Source organism: Haliotis rubra, unplaced genomic scaffold, assembly GCF_003918875.1.
Source record: "Haliotis rubra isolate DU_JTF1 unplaced genomic scaffold, ASM391887v1 Scf76, whole genome shotgun sequence".
NCBI classification, from domain to species: Eukaryota; Metazoa; Mollusca; class Gastropoda; order Lepetellida; family Haliotidae; genus Haliotis; species Haliotis rubra.
This window is the reverse complement of record NW_025767479.1, coordinates 448669-472217: the sequence shown is the minus strand read 5'-3', so window position 1 is coordinate 472217 and position 23549 is coordinate 448669. Positions and strand designations below refer to the sequence as shown.

The following is a 23549-nucleotide window of genomic DNA, read 5'->3' as shown; positions in this document are numbered from 1 at the left end:
GCCTAGTTTGCTTAAAGTCTGGGCAGCAAGATGTAAATCTGAGCTCTTTCTTGTTTGTTTCCGCCTCATTTGCATATTGTAAGTTTAATAATACGTGCAGTACATGTTGGAAACCATTAACATAGATCAAGGGAGATAACTGTTCCTAACCTGTATGTAATGTGGAGTGTTACTGCACCAGTTATAAACACAAACGTGTGATTTCTGGGAAATAGTTGCATTATGGGATATGTCTGCCCATAATTGGGATCAAATGCACAATACAGAAAGAATGATGGTATATTCTGACAGAGCATCTCCTGTGACTTGTGACATATGTATGCATGTGTGTGGAAGAGATATGGTGTTAGTCTTTTTCTTTTGCATGAGTGGTAGTTTTCAGGTTTGTTGGAAGTTTCTAGCTGGATCCTTGTCTTCTTTGTTTGCCTATACAGACAATCACAGAAATAGTGCAGTACCAGTCTGTTCAACTGTAAGCAGTTCACATTGTATTAGTCAAGTCCAAACATGAGAGTACTATGAAGGAAGCCTTAGTGTTTTAGTTCCTAAATCATACGGCGCTATACAAATTTTGTATATTATATCATTATGAAGACAATATTTGGTGAAAATGTGATTTGTTGTTGCTAATGCATTTACTGTCAAACACATTTGTTACTGCATGGTAACTATTCCAATGCAAGTAAACAGATCATACCTTAAGTACATCTCAAATCCCATTTGAGTTAAAGTTAACAGTTTAGCTTTATGACTGGTTCTGTGAGGTGGTGTCTGTAACAGACTGGGTGACGTCTACAGAGAACAGAGGTCCTGAGTAGTATATACTTCCTGTCTGTTAGATCTTAAGGCTACAACCTGGTGCTACCCTACAAACTGATCAACTACATGCCCTGTTTACATACTTGTATATGTATTTATTTTCAAACGCCTGTACATACTGTGTCTATATATTTATGTCTGTTGACAATAAAAGTTTGTTTTCCAAATAGTTTTCATCTTTTTCTCCAACGTTCTAATGTTGTTTGGTGATATATGTTTGAAAGAACACCGTAAGACTGTAACAGAAGTGGTTGTGTGTGCATGCATCGTGTATCTCCCAAGTAGTTTGACAGTGGTAAAGTTTGACCCATACAATCCCGTGATAATGGTTTTAGTGATATGATGATTCTGTATCAACCAAATCCAGCATAAGTTGCTGAAGACCAATCATAACACATAATTACCCGGAGAATACTGATAGGGAATTGTGTTATATGTAATTAAACAGAACAATGTAATCATGTTTATTGATGTGGACACAAATTCCAAGCACTATTTGAACACAATCCAGGTAATCAGGAAGGTGATATAAGGTATTGCACATGATATAAGACAGTAATGAACACATCAGGGACATAGTGAGGTGAGTTGTAAACTTTTTAGAGAAAATAACATCCTTATAAAATATATTGCTGCTATCCAGGTACACCAAATAATACAATAGTTACAAGATATGGATACAACAAACAGTATGTACATCAGTTTAACCAGCTGTTTAACTATCATAGAAAATTTACTATCATAGAAAATATATCAGTTTATTCCAACTCTAGAAATGTTGGTTGAATTGCCCCATTTGACTATGAGGAACCTTCGTTTATGAACAATACTCTGTAAGACATGTTACTGCTGCTTCTTGTGTTTCTGGGCCATGAGTCTGACGGAGTCTGCAGGATAGGATCCATAGCGACGCTTGCTGTAGTTTTTGGGCCGGATCCAACCGTAGGCCATTCCATCCTCGTTGGCTGGGAGCTTCTGCTTGATGACCTGACCTGGAACATAACACTTGTTTAACACACTCATAAACATGATAGAGAAGTGTGGTGGGCAAGATCACTGAGGTTTTGTTCAACTAAACAAATTTGAGATTGGTACTCTGAGACAATACGTCCAGCAGAGTTCATGTCGGAAGTGAGTGACGTATTTACCGCCTGTCATCTACTGTATGGTGCAGCTTGTTCTAAAGTTGCAATAATCTAAAGGCTACCTTTTATAATAAAACTGAAATTAAATAGTATTTGAACAGGGCTACAGATGCTGCAATAGATTTATAACTTCCCTCAAAGAATCAACAGCTCACCAATGTCTAGACTTACGCTCAGTCTCTGAAAATATAGAATTTGGATACAAACAAATATGTTTCACTGAGCTTCAGTGGGATTGAATCTGAGGAAAATCTAGTCCTGCTTCATAATCGGTTTTTGCTTTACAGAAGGGAAACCAGTATGGTTCAGGGACTGTGAGACTAACCAACGTCATAGGACAGGTGTGTTGACTGCCGGGACCAGTGAGCGCGGATGGCCACAACTCTGACGTCACTTAGCCTAGTGACGTCGACTGTGCTCGCCGTTAGCGCCTCCCTGTCAGTGTCCTCGTGACGCCGGGGTCCTCTGGCCTCCTCCTCGGACCCCTCGTCCGATCCTGGGGGTTCCCAGGCTATTACGGGGGTCGGGGATGTCGCGGGACGGTCCATGTGGGTATCCGAGTCTAAAGAAGATGTTACATGTATTTGTCCTGTTAAATAGTAATATAACACGTTACACATTAATATTAGAGACAATTATACTTTATGTATATACGGAAAACCATTGGAATATAACACGACACAGTTTGTAGGCCTTTAAACCAACCAGGGAGGTAAATTGTTTGATAGGTTATAAGTAAGATATGATGACTTAGATTTAAATCAGTTCTGAGAATATGTAGGGTTTGTTTCTCAAAAAGATTCACAGCACTTGTGTTTCGAACAAATTGTAAGGTACCTCTCTCAGTCCGAGTAGTGGGCAAGACTCTGAAATAGAAAATATTACTTGTGTTGTCCATTTAAGAAACATTGTTCCAGATGGTGTTAGATTTATCCCCCATAAAGGAAAGATGAAAACATACCAGCACGCACATAGGAACACGTGATAAATGATCTGATTAAATGGGTCCCGTTGGTATAGTCGTATGGCTTCTTCATGACGATGGGCAGTAATCAGTTTTACATAGTGCCACCAAATACACTACAGTCGGAAATACATGTATGCTGACATGAGCGCAGTACAACACAGTGTCCCGTTGGCATATAAACGCGCAAGATAAAACCTCGAAACAGCTGTCTGTATAAGGCCAAAGTCATTTTAGGTGTTTCTCATATCCAGATTCAACCAGCGAGAGAGCAGTCGGACGACAAAAATGAACCAACTTTCTTTAGAATACAGACCACTTGGTCCTAGTATTCAAATTAATGTATGATGTAGATAGAATCGCTCTACTTCGGGAACATATTTAAGTATATACGGACAAAGAAAGGTCAAGCTCATCTCGGGTATTTTTCATGAGTGTGCAAAGGTTAGAGTGTTTTTTATCACACAATGGCATAAATTGTGATGAAAATTGTCAAAAGAAAACGTTTAAGTCGGATTTAAAATTCAGTAAATAGGAAACACAGACATCCTTAGTATCATCCTTAGTACCGCGTGACGATACACTATGTCAAGCCCATTTATGGTGTATTCCGCGTGATATTGCCCGAATATTGAGAAAAGCAACGTAAAAACCTTGATTCACTCCCTCACTATCTACATACAGGTCACTCACAACTCCCTGCTGTCCGGTGCGTCCAGGTCCACATCACTGTTGTCGTCCACTGTGGCCTGACTGTCCTTGTTGTCCTCCTGGCCGTGTGTCCGGTAGTCCTTCAACACGCATTGGACAATATTACCAATATTACCTTCGAAAAATGTTTGCTTCGTGTTGATTGGCTACTTCGTGCCAATTGTTCCACTGTTTCAAAGTGCGAAGAGGACAATAGCAACGTAACGTCATATGAACGCTTATCACAAATAGGTTGTAGATGACGTCATCCAGTGTTCATTGTTCACAGAATATTTCATCTTCTTTACGTATTTATGTCGAAAGTCGGGTTTCATCACTGGTTTTCGGTGTCTGGTGTTCCTATTGTATAAGTTTCAAGGCTACCTTGTCCTTTGCCCCCAATGGGATCTTGGAGACAGTTGTCCTTTGATCTTGACTAAAGTCTCCACTTCAGATCAATCAGAAGCTACCTATTTCTACAGCTTGTCAGATACGGTCATTATAAAGACTAACATTCGCAATTTCGAATATCGGTTTTCATGTCTTTCGTGAGTTACAATTAGGTTTACAAAATCAATTTCCGTACAACGACATTCAACGAAAATAGTAGGTTATTCTCAGCACATGCGACCGCTGATTTCACAATAAATAGTCAGTTCCTGAAAAAGAATTAACTCTGCTTGATGCCATGGTAAACAGTTTTCTCGTAAGTATTATTTTTAATTCTTTTCCCTCCTACAGAACTGAGTATGTGTGCGTTCTGTAAACATTACATCAAAATACGGTTACAACGAAGTCGGTTATAACGAACCTAGGCTGACGTACCTCGAACTTATGGAACGTGTGTTCCTTTGCAAACAGATTGCTGTACTTGTTGACCGCGTCCGTGACTGAAAACTCCTGCACCATAGTCTGCAGCTTGGCAAGTCTCTCCCTGCTCGGGTCCCTGTCAGTGATGTGAGAGGGAAACAAGGTTATAGCCTCGTGGTAACAACCCCATTCCATCGTCAGTCACACCAATTATAAAATAGTCAGGTACTACTGCGAAGGATTCAAGTCGAGGAAAATGCAATAGATCTTGTGACGTCTATCTTACAGCATATCTATATCTTATACTAAGTATTGCTTGTTTTCTTGAAAGACACAGACACAATCATGTCATCGTATCCCAACTGCGTAGATCAATGCTCATGCTGTTGATCACTGGGTTGTCTGGTCCAGACTCGATCATTTACAGACAATAATAATAATGGCCATTTATAACGCGCCTTATCCACACACTTGTGCATGCTCAAAGCGCTAACACATTATTACCCCGGATAACCCAAGCTGCCTGTGAGGCGCTAGAAGGTTATTAGTTATTGTCCCACCGGGTACCCACTTTCTGCTGGGTAAACAGAGGCAATTTTGAACAAACTCGCTTGCCTAAGGTGAGACCACATGAGTCACATGTGCTTCGTTGTGGGGCAGGACTGAAGTCCTAGAAACTCTTAGGCGTCAAGCTGCCAAATACGGTCACCCATCCAAAGTCTGTCCGAGCTCACCGTTGCCTAACTCCAACTGGTTTGTGACCTGAGCTCTGTGCACAGGACCACGTGCCACCACAGACCACAGGCTCTCGTGTCTTTGTGAGGATTAAAGATTTAAGAAACTTATATAAAAATTTGAGATGACCCCCGACTCGAAATGAAGCATTCGAACACACAAATGAATAGGGGTGGGTATTGCAGAGAATTTTCACATTGCGATGCGAAAGAATATATATTGCGATATGTACTGCAATATATTGCAAGAAGTTGTTTTTGACAAAATATCGAGTTAATGCTTGATTTATAAAGGAAAACCACAACAAAATCACTATGCTTGATTAAGCTTTAAAAAATCCCTATTAATCATGACAAAAAATGAAAAAAAAATGTGAATAATATTTGGCACAAATGAAACAAGGAAATATCCGAAGATTTCCGAGTGTTACGAAGTTTTCCGAATGCATGTCAAAATACCGGTTTTCCATCAGCGTATCGGAATACGTATCGTTTTTACGTCTGAACCGGTAAATACCGGTAAACCGGTTTTATTGCGCAGCCCTACAAATGAAGCATTTGAAGCATCGGGGGTCATCTCAAATTTTTATATATTTTTCTTAAATCTTTAGTCCTCGCAAAGACACGAGGGCCTGTGCCTCAGACCACCACCATACAGCTGCAATATTGCTGAGTGCGGCGTGAAACAAGAAACCAACCAATGAACAACAGTTTGAATTCTAGCACACAATCAAATACCGCTGTGTGCAAGTTGAATGGACCTACTCCAATACTCCGAATTATGACGCAATTAGGAATAACCAGGGAGTCAGCTTTTTACTTCGAGACAACCGGGAGTTCGACACAACGGTGTTTGACTGTACGTGTTATCATCACATTCGGGGTTTCTATAGGGTACACATTGACGATATACTTACCTCTCGCTCCCATCCAACATTGCCAGATCCTTCAGCATGTCTTGGACCCTGTCACACACAGCCAGCAGACGCTGCAGCTCGTGGTCGTTATAGGCAGCCTCGCACTCCCTCATGTCCTGCAGTACAGTCAAGTCAAGTGGACAGGTATATCAGTCAGGTCGGGGAGAAACTGGCAGCGTTTAGTGCACAGGTATGGGTTAAGATCAGGTCGAATGTGGAATTCGAACACACAAGAGATCCTGACAACCAAGGGACATAACTCTGCACGTGTAATTATGCTACAATCAGCACCTACATGCAACCGAGGTAAGAGATCCTTTAGGTCTAATTATATTCGGTTTCCATCATTATCTAACATGGGTAAACATGTTCTAAAATTGTGATTTATTTATTAAGCTCAATCTCACCAGGTTTGGTTCATCCCTTAGAAAAGATTAATAACTTCCCAGGAGCAAAGGAATAATTCGAAATAAAGTATTGTTTTAAGTTCAACTCACGCGAATGAACTCCTGTCTGTTCATGATGTCTACTCGGAGACGACTCTCGTACCGGAGATAGGTGTCGGTAGCCTGGCGGGACAGCTCCGCACGCTTCTCCTCTAAGTCCTGGTACTTCGGAGACGAGTCACTCCGGAACGGGAATTCCGATATGGACTTCTGCACGTGCTCCAGAGCGCTTTTCTTCCGATGATATCTCTGTAAACATACATTCGAAAACTAAAATTTGGGAGGTTTGAGTCAACTGTGTCAACCGAGGTTAACACATTTCAAGCAACCAGGCTTGACTCTTGATTCAACCCGTCGGAGTTGGCTGTTGATAAAGGGTAACTGAGCGTAGTACCCGGAACAAAACGCAAAAATGCAACCGTAGATAAAATACAAAATAGCTGAATGGAAATACCTCATAAATGACATTGAAGTGCATTGAATGCAAAAACTGCACTGTAAGTGAATGTCATAAAAAGAATTGCAGAAGACATCTCATTTCTGTTATAGTAAGTAATTGTAATAGACACCAGTATATTTGTGTATTAATGTAATTAATTGAAACACCCCCATTTGTATTGATATAGGACACAGCTATCACTGCTTTAAAGCAAGTTCCATTGCCTGACACAGCTGTCTTTGTGGCCATTCAATACACGTAAATGTAATGGTTAAATGTGGTGTAGTTGCTTTCTTGATTGGAAAGTGTGTATTGTTACGAGTGGATCCACAATATGGCCTCCCTACATAACAGAGGGAGATCGCACAACAATGACATACGATCACTCAATCATCCCGGTCTCGTGCGATTTATTTTGGAGAATGTGCACACAAGTAGATTAAATACGTATAAAGACTATCACAAATTAGATATATTCAACCAAAAAGAAGGGGACCGTGCTGAAAGATGTTCACATTTACCAATTATGGTACCTGCCTTTTCTTCACAGCGGTACAAGAATGTATAACAAAATATACCGTGTACTCCTATCCATTTTTACCACATAACGTCGTAGGTCTGAGGTATACCTTTGTCCATGTGAGCCTCGGTGTTAAGCGCATTTTGATAAAAAGAAATTCGAAGGTCAACACGTGAACATGCATGACTATTGGTCAACTGTTTAGATCTGAATAATAAATTAGAAGTCACAACAGTATACATAAGCACTTGATATTGTTACTAAAAGTTCCGCGCCGGTTCACTCCAGTGCACATTCTCTCCGAATTTCGCCATGAACATACAATACGTACCTTTTTAGCTTTCCGAACTCGCTCCTCAAGCTTCAGTTGTTTCTCCATAGCCTCGGCATACTTCGCCATTGTCGCGGACTGGGCCTCGCGTTTAAAGGTGTCTTTGTAGTGCCTGAAGACGTAGAGTGAGTGAGTGAGTATGGTTTTACGCCGCTTTTAGCAATATCCCATCAATATCACGGCGGAGGACACCAGAAATGGGCTTCACACACAGTACCATGTGGGGAATCGAACCCGGGTCTTCGGCGTGACGAGCGGACGCTTTACCCATTAGGCTACACCACCGCCACCAATAGACGAAGGAAGCCATGGAGACATGCAAGAAGTCTGGTAGATCTAAAGCAGCAGACCCGTGAAGGTCCGGGTTAGAACTGATCTGCAGCAACCCATCCTTGTCGGAAGAGGCGACTAACGGGATCGGGTGGTCTGGCTCGCTGACTTGGTTGACACGTCATGTCATCGTATCCAAATTGCGTAGATCGATGTTCATAGTGTTGATCACACTTATATAACTTAAAATATATCTCAGGAGGTAAACGCAACCCACTCACTCATACACAAACACACATGTACGCACGCATGGACACACACAAACAACACACACATACATACATTTACAAATATATACATGAATAGTAATGCCTGTCACGTGGTATTCAAACTGTACACAAACCCAGACACCGGTCTGGTTTACTCACTTTTTCAACATGGTCGCCTCGTTCAAGATCCTGTTGGCAACTTTGTTGTGTAGCGGCGCCTTGTCCGTCGGTTCATTGAATATCTCTCTTAACACGGTGCGGAACTCGTGGTACTCGAAGTCTGTGAATAAGCCCCATGGAATTGTACAGCAATCGTTTTCACATTACCGACAAAGGCATAAAGAATATGCTTCTGAACAGGTAAATTTTATAGGTGTGAAGTGCCCGATCACTCTCCCGTACTGACTGGTAATGTCTATCGTATGACGTTCATTATATTTACAAAACAGCAGACAAGAGCAGTAGGTACTGCCATTGGGTGTGTGTTTTATATGTAAACGCATATTTTGTGTGAAACTGACAAAGGATTAGGCAAGTGACATACTTCGAACTAGCACTCTCTCATGAAGATTATTGCAATATACTTATAAACAAGAATCTACTACTTTCTAGGGATTCGGCGGGTTGAGTTCGACGTAGCTTTCAGCAATATTCCTGCAATATCACGCCGGGGGCACCATGAATGGGCTTTTAACATTGTACCTATGTGGGGAATCAAACTCGGGAGTTCGGCGTGTCGAGCGAAAGCTCTAACCACTAAGCTACATATTGTTCCCACTCGTCCTCTTTCTTTCCACACTAAACCCGAGAAGATCCAGGCACGAATTGGTCTTCCGTAACCCATGATTGTCGTAAGAGGCGACTAACGGGATCGGGTGGTCAGGCTCGCTGACTTGGCTGACACATGTCATCGTGTCCCAAATTGCGTAGATCGATGTTTATGCTGTTGATCACTGAATTGTCTGGTCCAGACTCGATTATTTTCAGACTGTTGCCATACAAACCAGCCAACAAATATTTCACACTAAATTCGTTTCATGTTGATTTTAGTTAATTCACCCACTCCACACTTACGTCATGTTTCAAAAACCCAGACTTTTCGACAAGGATCTAAACTGGAAAGTAATCAACTCATATTTTTTTCAGAAATAATCAGCATAATGAATAACATATGTGTATATATGCAGAGAGAAAAACATGGATTACAGTTATATCCATTAACAATGGGGAATATAATGATGCCTTATCCTTCACTATAGCCCCACGGTCAAGTGATCAATGTAGAGGCATTACGATCATACACTAACCTAATGTGTCGGCGAGTTTCCTGTTCCACCTGGCTGCTAGTTGTTCCAGAGCGACCGAGTAGTTCATCTCAAGCCGAGCCCTGTCCTCCATGTACTCCGACAGGCACTTCAGGGACCTTCGACGAGAACACGTGAATGTTAGAGTCACGAGACAACTGTCGGTGGAGTCTTACCGCGTCCAGCATGTAGCACTGCGCATTCACGCCCATTACATAGTGTTACCATTTAGGAAATCAGTTCTGAGGTTGGTGTGACCGAGCCTGATACGTAAAATAAAATATAAAATAATTCTTCAACACTATTGGTACTACGATGGTGGTAATGGTGTAACCCATAAACTACTACTACTACTACTACTACTACTACTACTACTGTTATAGGCTTGCTCCAAGGCTGTATTGAATTTTGAGCCCATGGGTGTATAGTAATTCTATCCTTCAAAGAGGCAAGTCTAGATAGGCAGACAGTACGATAACGTCTGATACTTTTAGAAATTATCATTTAAACAGTTTACTATTAATTTTGACCTTCGAGACTTATGCAAGTCTACTATTCCTCCTCCTCCTCCTCCTCCTCCTTCTACTACTGACCCGTGAAGGTCCGGGTTAGAATGAACCTTCATTAACCCATGCTTGTCGTAAGAGGCGACTAACGGGATCGGGTGGTCAGGCTCGCTGGCTTGGTTGACACATGTCATCAGTTCCTAATTGCGTAGATCGATGCTCGTGCTGTTGATCACTGGATTGTCTGGTCCAGACTCGATTATTTACAGACCGCCGATATATAGCTGGAATATTGCAGAGTGCGGCGTAAAACTAAACTCACTCACTCACTACTACTACTACTACTACTACTACTACTACTACTACTACTACTACTACAACTGAAGAATCCGGACAATTAACTAATCATCAGTAAAGGCCGATGACACTAAAACTATTGCTACGACTTCTGCTGAGACTAAGACTTCTACTAATGACGATGTTCAATCACTACCTTACACTAACTGCACTATACCAGTGTATCCGTGCAATGTAGTAGTAGTAGTAGTCGTAGTAGTAGTAGTAGTAGTGGTGGTAGTAGTAGTAGTAGTAGTGGTAGTAGTAGTAGTAGTAGTGGTGGTGGTGGTGGTTGTAGTAGTAGTAGTGGTGGTAGTAGTAGTAGTAGTAGTGGTGGTAGTAGTAGTAGTACTACTAGTAGTAGTAGTGGTAGTGGTGGTGGTAGTAGTAGTAATAGTAGTAGTAGTAGTAGTAGTAGTAGTAAGACATGTTGCGGTATCCGCGGGCATATTCCGGGTATGAATACTAGTATATACTTGTGGAAATAGGCGGCTAAATGGATCCACATTTCTTTAATAGCCGGTTTGTATAAGACAGTCCTCCAATCCACACGACGGTCGTTCAAAGCACATGATATATTATTATCCGGATGAAGGGCTTACTTGTACACACAAATTGTATGTTCGGCTCCCTGCAAATCAGATGTAACAGTACTTATATTAGGTCACCATTATTGGCTGCACACCGACATACCGTTATTCCAGACAGCAAATCTCTTTATACTAGCCAGGATAGCCGTTATGACTTGCACGCCCCATGCACAAACAGTGATATAATCTTAAAGGGTGTCGATATTTGTGTTCATCCTATGTAATACTTTATCGATTGTAACCAAGTCTCTTATTTGCCTAGCCTAATATCCAAGATTTACTACATTTTGTACCGTTAAATTACCACTCTTTCCAAACAACGCGGGATCACTGATAAGCTCCAAGCCTCATACGAGCAAGATGGAGACATCGTTTTGGGAATGTGCAAGTACTTGGTCATTGTATGTTCCTCAAATTGTGCTTAGTCCAAAGGTCAAATGCCCCTGTGTATTTTACCGACTCGTCACAAAGAATCATTCTGCTCAATCGACAAATGTTTTGTGCGTGTAAGTGTTACAGTCAGATTGTGAAATCAGTCATTTCGTGATGATGCAGCCATTGTTGGTCAGATGTATGATTATGAATCAGAACGACGATACAGAGATAATGTAAAGAATTTCACATCATGGTGTACAGAGAAATGAATCATTTGATTTTAAATGTGAAAAAGACAAAAGAACTCTGTATTGATTTCAGAACTAACTCCCCAACAGTACCGCCTTTGTTCATTAATGATGAACCAATTGAGACAGTCACTGAGTACAAGTACCTTGGAACTTTTATTGATAGCAGGTTAACGTGGAACACCAGCACAGATGCCCTGTATAGTAGATGTCAACAACGCCTCCATCTAATGCGCAAACTGCGATCTTTTAACGTTTCCCAATCTGTTATGATGTTGTTTTATACCACTTTTATTCAGAGTATACTCACTTTTTCTTCTCAGTGCTGGTTCGAGTCTCTTTCAGTCAAAACAAATCAAAACTTAACAAAATTGATTGTAAATACAGCTAGTAAAATAGCCGGGGTCACTTTCGATAATCTTTCACTTCTCTATGAGCGGCAAGTACTTTCAACGACTGAAAAAATCATTAATGACACAACACATATTTTAAATCTAGAGTATAAGCTTTTACCTTCGGGCCGCCGCTATACAGTGCCAATCACCAAGACTAAACGAGCTGGTTCGAGTCTCTTTCAGTCAAAACAAATCAAAACCTAACAAAATTGATTGTAAATACAGCTAGTAAAATAGCCGGGGTCACTTTCGATAATCTTTCACTTCTCTATGAGCGGCAAGTACTTTCAACGACTGAAAAAATCATTAATGACACAACACATATTTTAAATCTAGAGTATAAGCTTTTACCTTCGGGCCGCCGCTATACAGTGCCAATCACCAAGACTAAACGAGCTCGAACGTCTTTTGTACCTCAAAGTATTGCAATTTTAAACCAATGTTGAATGTCCAGTTTTCATCTTATTCATTTATTTCTATTTAAGCACATATTCTTTTTATGTTTTTAGCAATGTCATATTTTATGTTGTTATTCATTTATATTTTTGTCGAGCTCTGTGAACCAAAACGAATTCCTTTTCAGGTAATAAAGTATTGTCTGTCTGTCTGTACCTCTATGATATTGTTTAATGTCCACAAAAGGAGTTCACTATTACCCAGTCCGCGCGGCTGTAGCCTTGTCAATTACCCATCGTAGCTGTGGATTTCGTTGATATTTCCTGACACGGTCTTACTGTACGACGTCCACTGGTCGGTATTATATACTGGACGTCAGATAAGTAGATACATTAAAAATGGAGCTACAAATAGATATAGAGTTATTCAATTTGTATGCCAACTTTGATTAATATCAGCACAAAAGGATAAGATGAAGATTCAACATAAGTATTGTCATACCTATTTCCAGAACTGAAACGCTTAAAAGCATCCTGATGTAAATATCTAGTCTTCTCCGGCGGCGCCGCCATCACACCGTCGACTACCTAGACAACGGCAGCTCGGTGCCGCGCTACTTCAACACCGGTGATTGTCGCGCCGGTTTCTGGGTGAACCTCCTTCAGTGGTATGTGACGTGTATGTGTACAGTGTTCTGTGACGTCACAATTGATGACGTACTCCGCAGTAGAAACATTCAGCCATGTATGTAATCAATTTCTTTAGTGTAAACATGTAATGTCGGCTGCACTAACTATCTCCATGTCCACAGTGAGGACATGCACTGTCACTGACCCGTCCCATGGGTCAAACAGGGCCCCAATGGTCACACATCTGACAGTGCAAATAAATGACTATAGCACATAAGTGAGGGGATGAAGAGGCACACACACCACCACGCCGCCCCTTTTTGCATGCTCACCACCATGCATCCATACAAAACACGTGTGTAAATAAATAGTCAAGTGATATGTTTTTAACAATAACAAAAAGACAAACTAAAATACAAAAACAAAAGACCACACATACACAAAAATACTTTAATAAAACAACATCACAAAAACAAAACAAAAACCCTCGGGTACCATACGAAAATTGACTAGCTTATTACAGGCATTCATACAGAAAGTTGAATTATATTGTTCGAGTTTACCCGGTACTGTTTATTGTTCGTAATTGGAATTAGACTTTGTTTCATTAAAACCATTAGTCAGTTTCAAAGAGAGACAAAAGTAATTGTTTCCAAGTATGGTGTTAAGTGGGGTTGCGAATCACTGAACATTGTGAACGTAAACTGGGGTCCTGTGTGTGCATGCATACATTTTGTAATAAAACGCAATTTCCTGATTTGTTCTTTGGTCTTTATCATTAATATATTTTATGTTTTAACTGGTTTCAGGTCATTCGATAAATGTACATAGTTTGCATGTATAACCGTATCAAGTTTAAGAAGTAAGGTTTCCGGGGGAAATAATTAACACGTATTGTTTATGTTAACAAACAAGGTCTTCATAGATCAACCTGCCAGCAGAGTGCTATTAATCACATCCAGATCATAAAGATTTATGTGACTAACACGTTCATCATACGTTCCGTCATATCAAATCCGTAAATGTGAAATTATCGCCCTTCCGTTCGTTTCGTGGTCACTATCTATGGTGTCAGTAGCTGGAACGCGCGAGCACACACACGTGCATATGACATGCATACACAAACGGTGATTATGTAATTAATGAGAATACGACAAATTGAGTCCATTACACACTTTTCACCGGTGGGAATAATTTTACAAGACATCACTTAATACCGTGAATTAAATAATTACCTGATGCATTTCAAGTTGTTGGTCTGGTACGACATTTTTGTTCCACACATATAGTTTAGCGAGGACACTCGGTTACACATGGACCCAATACAGCAGTTAGTCCTCTGATGGTAAACTCAGTCCCTACTTCCAACTATTGTTTACAGTTGGAAGTACACTTTCGATCGAAAAATGATATACACACTACCACATCAGAGTCTCACCAAACAACATGCGAAATGTCCGGATTCCTCTCGATGCTGTAATACCGGTACACAGTTAACAAGTTGGCACTGCTGTAGCAGAAGTAGTCGTGCAGGTGTTGGAGTCGCACAAAAATGTACACTAGCTAAGACATTTCCGACGTGAATGAGTCAGCATGTATCCCTTTCTTCAGAAACAAAACAAAATCATATTACACGCTGCCCATATCTTATGTTTACGGAAACGCTTTTTATTTATAAAATAAGAGTCTACCATCATCAGCACGATAAAGTGAAAAGCGTTTCTGCATTGTGTATCCAGTCTCCCAGATATCGGGACTTTCTCACCTTCATATTAATGTCTAGAAAGAAAGGTATCGTCCACACTTTCCGAGCACGCGTTCCCTCGAGGACAAACGCACATATGAGGCGAGATCTGTTATAATTGGGTAATCCCTAGTTACTAATACCTCAGAACTTTTCATGGCGGCCGCACGTTACTATGGCCCACTGATTAATGGGTGTAAGCCTGGCAATCGAGACCAAAGCTTAAATGTGACAAGTAAACAAAACGGTAATCGGGAGATTATTTCGGTTAAATTACTTACGAAAATAGTTGTTATAGCAATGAACGGTCTCATCACGACCTCTGTAATATCACATTATTGTTAATGTACAAGTTCACTAGAATATGCATTAAAATGACATGTACGAAAGTGTTTCTGTCATACTACAATTACTCACATGAATTAATATTTTAACAAAATATATTTTAACAATCTACTCTTAGTTTTTTTAATTTTCCTACATTGATTAAATTATATCTTCCACAAATAGTACAACACGCCGAGAAATATCCTTTAAACGACTCCAGATTTAATTAAAATGTATATATTTGTAATAACGTTCGTCAAACGAATTTCTCTCTATTACTAATTCAAATTGAATACTGAAAGATTGTATATAAGATATTAGGAATATTTTTCTCCTTATTTGTGCATTTCATATTATTCCACTTAAAATGTGATGTTCGTATGCGTATAAAACAGTTTACTACTATCTCGTGCCATCTCCATGTTTGATAGTAAATGAATGAATGAAACTACGCTGACGACCTCAAAGAACTTCCCATATTACCGCAGCAACCACGGTCAGAGGTCATATACGAATGACAACAAACGGCACGCGTCACAACCGGAAATTCACTGTGCCTGTCTTACAAAGTAGGGCGTAGGTTAGTTTCCAAAAACATTATATAAACTATCTTTTTACATCATTTTATTAACAGGTCATACGTAATATGTTCATTCATAGCTAATCGTATAAAGAAAATATATGTCGAATCATTATTCAGGATTAGTGCGATCGTTGTGCTTCCTTAGCAACGCGCAGTAATATTACGAAGGGATTTGTCCCTTGACAACTACACTTAGACACACACCACACAACGGATCCTTCACTTGACAACTTGGTGATCAAGGGAGAAGTTGCATATAAGGGCGAGGAGCAAGAAGTTCGGTAGATATTCTCCTGTAAAGTCCCTTAGCATCAGTCGAAATGTTCAAGAACACATTTCAAAGTGGATTCCTATCCATACTTTATAGTATTGGAAGCAAGCCTCTACAAATATGGGACAAAAAGGTGAGTAAACTGCTAGATGTGTGAAACAGTTTTCCATGGATACAGATGGATAGCAACCGGGAAGATTGTCGTTTTCTCGGTTTGTGTGAACACTTGTGACATGACAGCTGTTAATGCAGCAAATATACGGTATCTACAGACGTTATTTGGGTTTATATTTTACTTTTATACCTCCCATTTTATGATATTAGCGCTGATTTGTGACTCGCTCAGTTATGTACTATGCCGTCGAGAGACGCCTGTCAGTTCACTGCTATTTCGGTTATTTTATGATACGTGTCTAGTTGCACAGCCATTATGAATGTGTTACAACCCTGTCGTTTATAATTTGGTACGTCTAACCTTATGTGATCATGAAGGCTTTCTTTTCTGGCATCAATATTTTGGTTTATTTCATGCTCCGTTTTCATATGATCGTTTCCCCTTAACACAGCCATTCTGTGCCGTTATTTATCAATATTTAATAGTATAAATGATTAGTGATAGCTAAGTAATTAATATGTAATGAATATTTTGGAGTACGAGGACGGTTGCTATGATCTTTTAAAATTGTTTCATTTCAATACACATCAAGTTGTCCGCCATTTTGGATTGTTCACTGACCTATTTCATATGTATAACACATGTGTTTTTGTGTTTCAGGTCCGAAATGGGCATATCAAGCGTATCACAGACAACGACATCCAGTCACTAGTCTTAGAAATTGTTGGGACAAATGTTAGGTGAGTAGTTTTTCGGAAAGCGGAAATGATTAAGTCCTTTGTACCGGTACCACATGGGAAGGGCAGATAACTCTTGTGTGTCTATGCGTTCTCGCTCATGAAAGAAACGTCATAAAATATCCAGTGGTGACTGCAAAAATTGTTATGATTAAACAACGATATACTTTCACAAATGTTATGAAAAAATACTCTGAAGATAGGTAGTCCAAATTTATACGTAAAATCCAAAACCACAAATTACATCAATATGAGCATAACAAATGGTGGGGATGTTCTTATATTACATTACTGACATTCTGTTTTCTTTTACAGTACAACATACATTACGTGTCCAGCAGACCCAAAGAAGACACTTGGTATCAAGCTTCCTTTCTTAGTGATGATCATCAAGAACTTGAAGAAATATTTTACATTTGAAGTTCAGGTAATCAATCATATCTTTGTTTTTATTATGTTCAAACAAACAAACAATTTGAAATTGGAGGAAACAACTGTACAATTCATTAAAAATAACACATGCACAAAAGTGATTTGAATATTGATGCAAAGTGTATTTCAGTCAAATAAGTATTCTCTTTTTGTCCTATTCAGGTATTAGATGACAAGAATGTAAGGAGGCGCTTCAGGGCTAGCAATTACCAAAGCACCACAAGGGTGAAACCCTTCATCTGCACGATGCCCATGAGATTGGATGATGGCTGGAACCAGATCCAGTTCAATTTGTCAGACTTCACCAGGAGAGCCTATGGAACGAACTACATTGAAACTCTTAGAGTACAAGTAAGTATTGGAATTCAATATATATTAGCCATTACAGCAATGTATATATGTGATCTGAAGTTCAGTTCGTACATGTTGTGGGCAAATTGTGATGTTAAGCAAGGTCATTTGGGTCCTCTACAATAGTACCTGAGTTTGAGCCCATAAATCTTTAATGATTAACATTATGATTAGTAAGGACCTCATCAATATCATGCTTAATTGTGAACAGTGAGACAAGAACGGAATCATGACTCAGAATCAACTGTTGACTGTATTGTTATAGGATAAATGTTATTGTTGTGTTGAGGTTAGATTTTACATGTTGTCACTTGTGTTTTCAGATCCATGCCAACTGCCGTTATTCGTCGAGTGTACTTCTCTGACAGACTGTATTCTGAGGATGAATTACCAGCAGAATTCAAACTTTACCTCCCCGTTCAAAACACCAAGAAATAACAAACCCGACCTTGGAAGTAACTCATCATTGTAAATATCTATATGTTACTACTCAAACTGATCAAAATGGAACTACAATGTACAAAGGATTCTTGGAGCCAATGCAAATGCCATTGTGCTTGGCTAATATACATTTTAAGTTACACATATCTCGGGAATATTTGTTGAGAGTAAATGTGTCACAGAGGAGTGCATTGTTGCACACAAAACAACTGTAATGAAACAAAACAGGATAATATTATTTTCAAAAGGACACTGTCCTATTTAGGCAGTGACAATTGGCATGTTAAATTATTTTGTTGCACACAACCACAACTCTGAAGATTTTGTGAACGCTGAACCTCAGTTCATACTTGGCGTGGCGCAGCAAGCAAGATACAGACCCATATTTGTGACAACAGTAGTAATAGAAGCATATTTTGTCAGTTCAAGTTTGGGGACAGTTAAAACATTTTGTTTCATCTGTATAAATTTTTCATGGATTTTATATTGTTTACAGTGAAACACAGATTGAGTTGTTGGGACATGTTGCAATATGCCAACACAGTAGTCCCTGTTATCAATTTGCTTGAAGTTTCCCAGCTGCTCATTCTGCTTGTTCGTTAAGGATTGATTGTGTACAGACTGCCCTCTCCAGTAGGCATGATGTATCTGCATTTGGAGGAAATGTCAATGTTGAATTGTAAATACCACTTCCATAGTAATAAAATGTTCTATTGCCATATTTATCATCTCTTATGTCTTTCTGTTCTTTTCAAAGGACTGTTACTACAAAGTCTGGTTCTAATCTGCATTATTGGAGACACAATATTATGCTTAGTCATTACAATTATTTCATTTTCCGTTTTTATTTGCAACAAAAGCTGTTGAAGATGGAAAGATAAGTTATTAAGTTTGATTACATTTTCGAATTTTTTAATGCAGTAGAAAGAATCATGTCAGATTATGCAACCTGTCATATGGGTCAGTTAGCAGGAATGCAAAACAGCATTTTGTATGCTATAAATGGTGGAATATTATATTATTGGAGTTATCCGAATATCCTCTATTTGATTGGAAAATGTGCAGATAAGGGCAAAATGAAAGAATGTAATTCATTGAAATTGCTGTAGAGGTATATATGTTATTGTTTTAGAATGTGTTTGAAATAGAATGTCAGATAAACACTACTTCATTTTAGCTTTGGGACCATGGTTCTGCTTTCATTAAGATCAGTGATCGAACTAAAAATGAAATTATTGAACAAAGGTTTCATAAATGGTTGATGTAAATGATCATTTTCTCTGAAGAGAGAAAAAACATTCTACTTTCCTGCCAGGATGTTGACCCAACACAGGGTGCTTTATCCTTTGATCAAAATGTTTTGTACAGTAACAAGAGGAACTCCATTAATGAGATGCATCAGTTATGAGCATGGAGAAATCGGCACTCCACATCTGTTATCTCTGCATACAAAATTATAGATTCTTTCAAATTTCAAGAATATTATTAATTTGAAAAGGATAAAAAAACGTCCTAGATTTTAAAAAGAGGGAACAGATTTGTAACCATGGCAACTGGATACTTGAAATGTATCAATTCCCTCATTCTTGTGCCTGAGCCCGTGAGCCTGCTAGGCTCTTACAACAAAACACTTACACTACCACGTTTTGGATTCTTCAGTGCATTTGTATTCTGTTGGTAACACATTGCAAATCCATTTAAAAAGATCAATCCCAGTTACCCGAGTTTTAAGTGCTAAGACTATTTCAGCCCAACAGATATCTTTGTAGCTTATGTGGTGGGTGCTACTGTTATAAACCTATATCAGTCCTTTTCTCCTTTTTCCATTATGGAGGATATCTCAAATCATGGGTCAGGTGCCTTTTCAAATTCTCTCATGACATCAACAGTGGTTTACCTCACAGCCACACGCAATTGTTATACCCTTATTTTTAAGTATTAGTCAGTGGTTTGTGATATTTTCATCTTTCTTCCTTGGGAATCGGTGAATGAACATTATTTTTGGTTTCAATTGTATACATACACCTTTATTATTCTAGCTTGTATGTAAATTGGGTAAAATCAACAGAACATGGATCAGGCACCCAATGATCAATAACCCTGGTGTGGGGAGGATCCGGTATTGTAAGCATTACAGTAAAGAGAGAAAAAAATCATATGTTAATTAAGTCAGATAATTGCTGTTTAGTCAGTGTCACGAATGGGGATGTCTGATTGATTAACACAGAATCACTGTAATTATATCCTTCCTCAAGAACTAAGGGCCAGCCGTGGAGTCGTGACAGATACATGTTAATCACTTTCACGTGTCACTTTTTATCAATATTGCACGGAAACCACAGTGAATTCACTGGAATCTGTATGGCAATACAATCCAACAATGGTTTCACGTCAGCAAATATGGTGAGCGTTAACATGTATTCTGTTACCTGGCCCTTAACCAATATTCACCTGTTCCGTTAACTGCCTTCAGAAGGAAAACACCAAACCTGTATACTTGTTTGTTTGTTAATTGTTCAACGCTGCACACAGTAATATTCCAGCTATATGGCCGTGGTCAGTAAATAATCGAGTCTGGACCAGACAGTCGAGTGGTCAACAGCATGAGCACCGATCTACGCAACTGGGATATAACATGTGTCAACCAATAACGGGCCTGACCACCCGATTCCATTAGTCGCCCTAACGTTGCTGAAGACCAGTTCTAACCCGGATCGTTACGGGTAAAAACATATATGGACATAAATCTGCATGTAGTTCGTGCTACAGCGTTAGTGTTTCCTCATCCCAAGATGTATAATACTGTATGACAATGCATAGAGTGTTTCAGTTTATATTGCCTTGTGTGGCTAGTTCTAGGCCCCTATTGAAGCACGCGGGTTTCACGGACAGTATATCTTCCAATCAGTACCAGGTTCCAGTTAGAGAATATAAAACGAGCTACGAGAAATTGGAAAGAGTGGTCCAGATTAAAATAATTCACACGTACAGATAATACGTAAGTTCGAGTTACTTGCGAGTAGCTTATATTACCCGTAGTCTCTTTCGAGCACTGGAATGTCTGGTCCAGATTCGATTATTTACAGACCGCCGCCATATAGCTGGAATATTGCTAGTGCGGCGTTGCACAACAAATCAACAAATCAACAAACCAACTCTTTTGAGAGAGCAGTCTCTTTTGTTTTTCCTTATACTGAATCGAGACACCACCTTAGTTATTTTATTGTTGGAACGACGTCACACATTCATTGTATTTGTGATGTCATGATAAATAGATGACGACATCTTAAATAATTTGCGACCATTGCATTCACAAGACGTCACGTTGCTATGGGCCTCTTCTACGTTGCTATGGGCCTCTTCGCACACAATAAAACTACGGAGTAGCCAACCAGTATAAGGACAAAACTGTATAATGCTCAGTAAACATTACTGAATATAAATGCATTAGGCTATATGGGTATTTAAAGAAAAACCAACCAGCTAAGAGGAATTACAGATTATCCTATTTATCTTATTATCTGTCCCCACTGAATGGGTGGTGTTGATCCCGAGCCTTGGGCGAGGGACTTTCTACATTCATTCATGAAAGGCATAGGTCTAAATCCGAATTTCGAGTAGATAATTTTACAGGACACTCACTGTTATGAAGTCAGACGAACACAAACATGCAAACATAATGCCACAGTGTATTGAGAAATAGATACATGTATTACAAATGTAAAAACAAATGGTCGGCTCATTTAGGTCATCATACATGTTACACCGTGTTCTACTCAAACCGAATCTGGGGCTGTGGGGTAGCCTAGTGGTTAAAGCGTTGGCTCGTCACGCCGAAGATCCAGGGTTCGAATCCCCACATGGGTACAATGTGTGAAGCCCATTTCTGGTGTCCCCCGCCGTGATGTTGCTGGAATATTGCTAAAAGCGGCGTAAAACCAGATTCAGTCAGTCAAACCGAATCTGTTCGTGTGACTGACGGATGTTTGTACCGGTAAGTTCAACCCTGTCGTTATATAGCTGTAACTATCCACTGCGGCGTCAAACAACATTCACAAACTTAATTGCAGCTTAAAATGTAAGCGAAAGAGCCCTTTCCATAATCATATGAAATTCGTTCTAACAACAGGTTCGATTTGCGTTAATGAATCACTCTCAGAAGATGACATCAGATGTTCGCGAATAGTTCGCCTATCCTGACTCACCGGCGGTGCCCGTTACTTACACATGGCAAGGCAAGGCAGCTGTTCACGAAAAAGGTAGCATAAGTCACAGGGGCGGATACAGCTTTTTGAGAAAGGTGTGTGTGTGTGTGGTGGGGTGTCACACTATTGAGAAAAGGGAGTGTGCACACTTCATTTTCACCCGAGTTTCAATGGTCATTTAATAAACTTTCAGGACAAAAGGGGGGGTGCGCACCCCTGCACCCCCTCTGGATCCGCCTATGAGTCAAAGTAAGGAATTGTGTCAGATATCTTCACTCTACCATATAACAACCCGTGCTTGTTGAGAATTAACCTCCCAATTTAAGATACACGCGGCCAGGGACATATTAACCCTCTTTTTTACATATATGATACAATATCCGTTCAGGTAGTCAGTTCGATATATACATGCTTTGACAAGCTCGTGTTGTGTGGGACACCAGCTTAAAGGTTCGCCTTTATCTATGTCCTTTGTTTACACTTAAATGATTGGCTGGACAGTTTTACGACCCCTGGTGTCAAATCTGAGTGGCTGGTCTCCACTATCGCTTAACTTAGGCCATAACAACAACGCTAGATTGACGCCTAATATAGTGGGCGTGGTATCAACTGATCACTTTCCACGAATATTGGCCGGGTGTATCCCAGGTATAACACAGAAGAAGAAAAAATATTATATTATTGTGTCACATGCTAATAAGCAGTACATGATGACACGATTACATAGCATCTGGCCATTGGGCCCATGGGACACATATGAAACACAGTAAAACATTAAGGATTGATAAAAATGTGTATTCACATACATCACACATGCAACATCATACCGATTCTTACACACATACATACGTACATTCATGCATGCATCAAATAACACAATACATGATGTAACACAATACATGAAACAGGAAGTCACGACAAACATATATGGTCTTCAGTTGTTATGGTAACACAAACAGTGATTTTAATGTGGATTGCAGTTATGAGCACTTGTGTATCAATATGTGTGTGATGTGTATAGTTCCCATGGTAACCACCGTCATACGTTAGCAACTGGTACGGTATTCTTGACTAACGTTTCAGACTGAATAATTTACAAGTTTTACAGAGTAAATGCGACAATTGTTGTGTTGGAACATCACGCCAAAGTTGGACATCTGTCCGTTGATGAGAGATACATCTAACTGATTGCCTCGCCTGACTACATGCA

At 39.6% G+C, this 23549-nt stretch overlaps 2 protein-coding genes across 2 annotated transcripts; one reads left to right on the top strand and one right to left on the bottom strand.

The window, feature by feature from the left end:
* Positions 1–866: 866 nt before the first annotated feature.
* On the bottom strand, positions 867–13104 carry LOC124260300. The gene is made up of 11 exons (XM_046694578.1): positions 13006–13104; positions 9662–9777; positions 8514–8634; positions 7816–7927; positions 6577–6774; positions 6080–6195; positions 4444–4564; positions 3622–3719; positions 2802–2830; positions 2290–2526; positions 867–1811 (listed from the first exon to the last, which is right to left on the bottom strand). Exons 1-11 carry the CDS (start codon positions 13074–13076, stop codon positions 1663–1665), a joined length of 1368 nt encoding a protein of 455 aa, XP_046550534.1. The 5' UTR covers positions 13077–13104; the 3' UTR covers positions 867–1662.
* Positions 13105–15965: 2861 nt separating this feature from the next.
* Positions 15966–18859, top strand: LOC124260346 (cilia- and flagella-associated protein 20-like). The gene is given in 6 exon segments (XM_046694634.1): positions 15966–16191; positions 16834–16913; positions 17226–17337; positions 17505–17693; positions 18017–18034; positions 18036–18859. Coding segments are annotated over 6 exon segments (579 nt in total). The 5' UTR covers positions 15966–16107; the 3' UTR covers positions 18132–18859.
* Positions 18860–23549: the final 4690 nt, after the last annotated feature.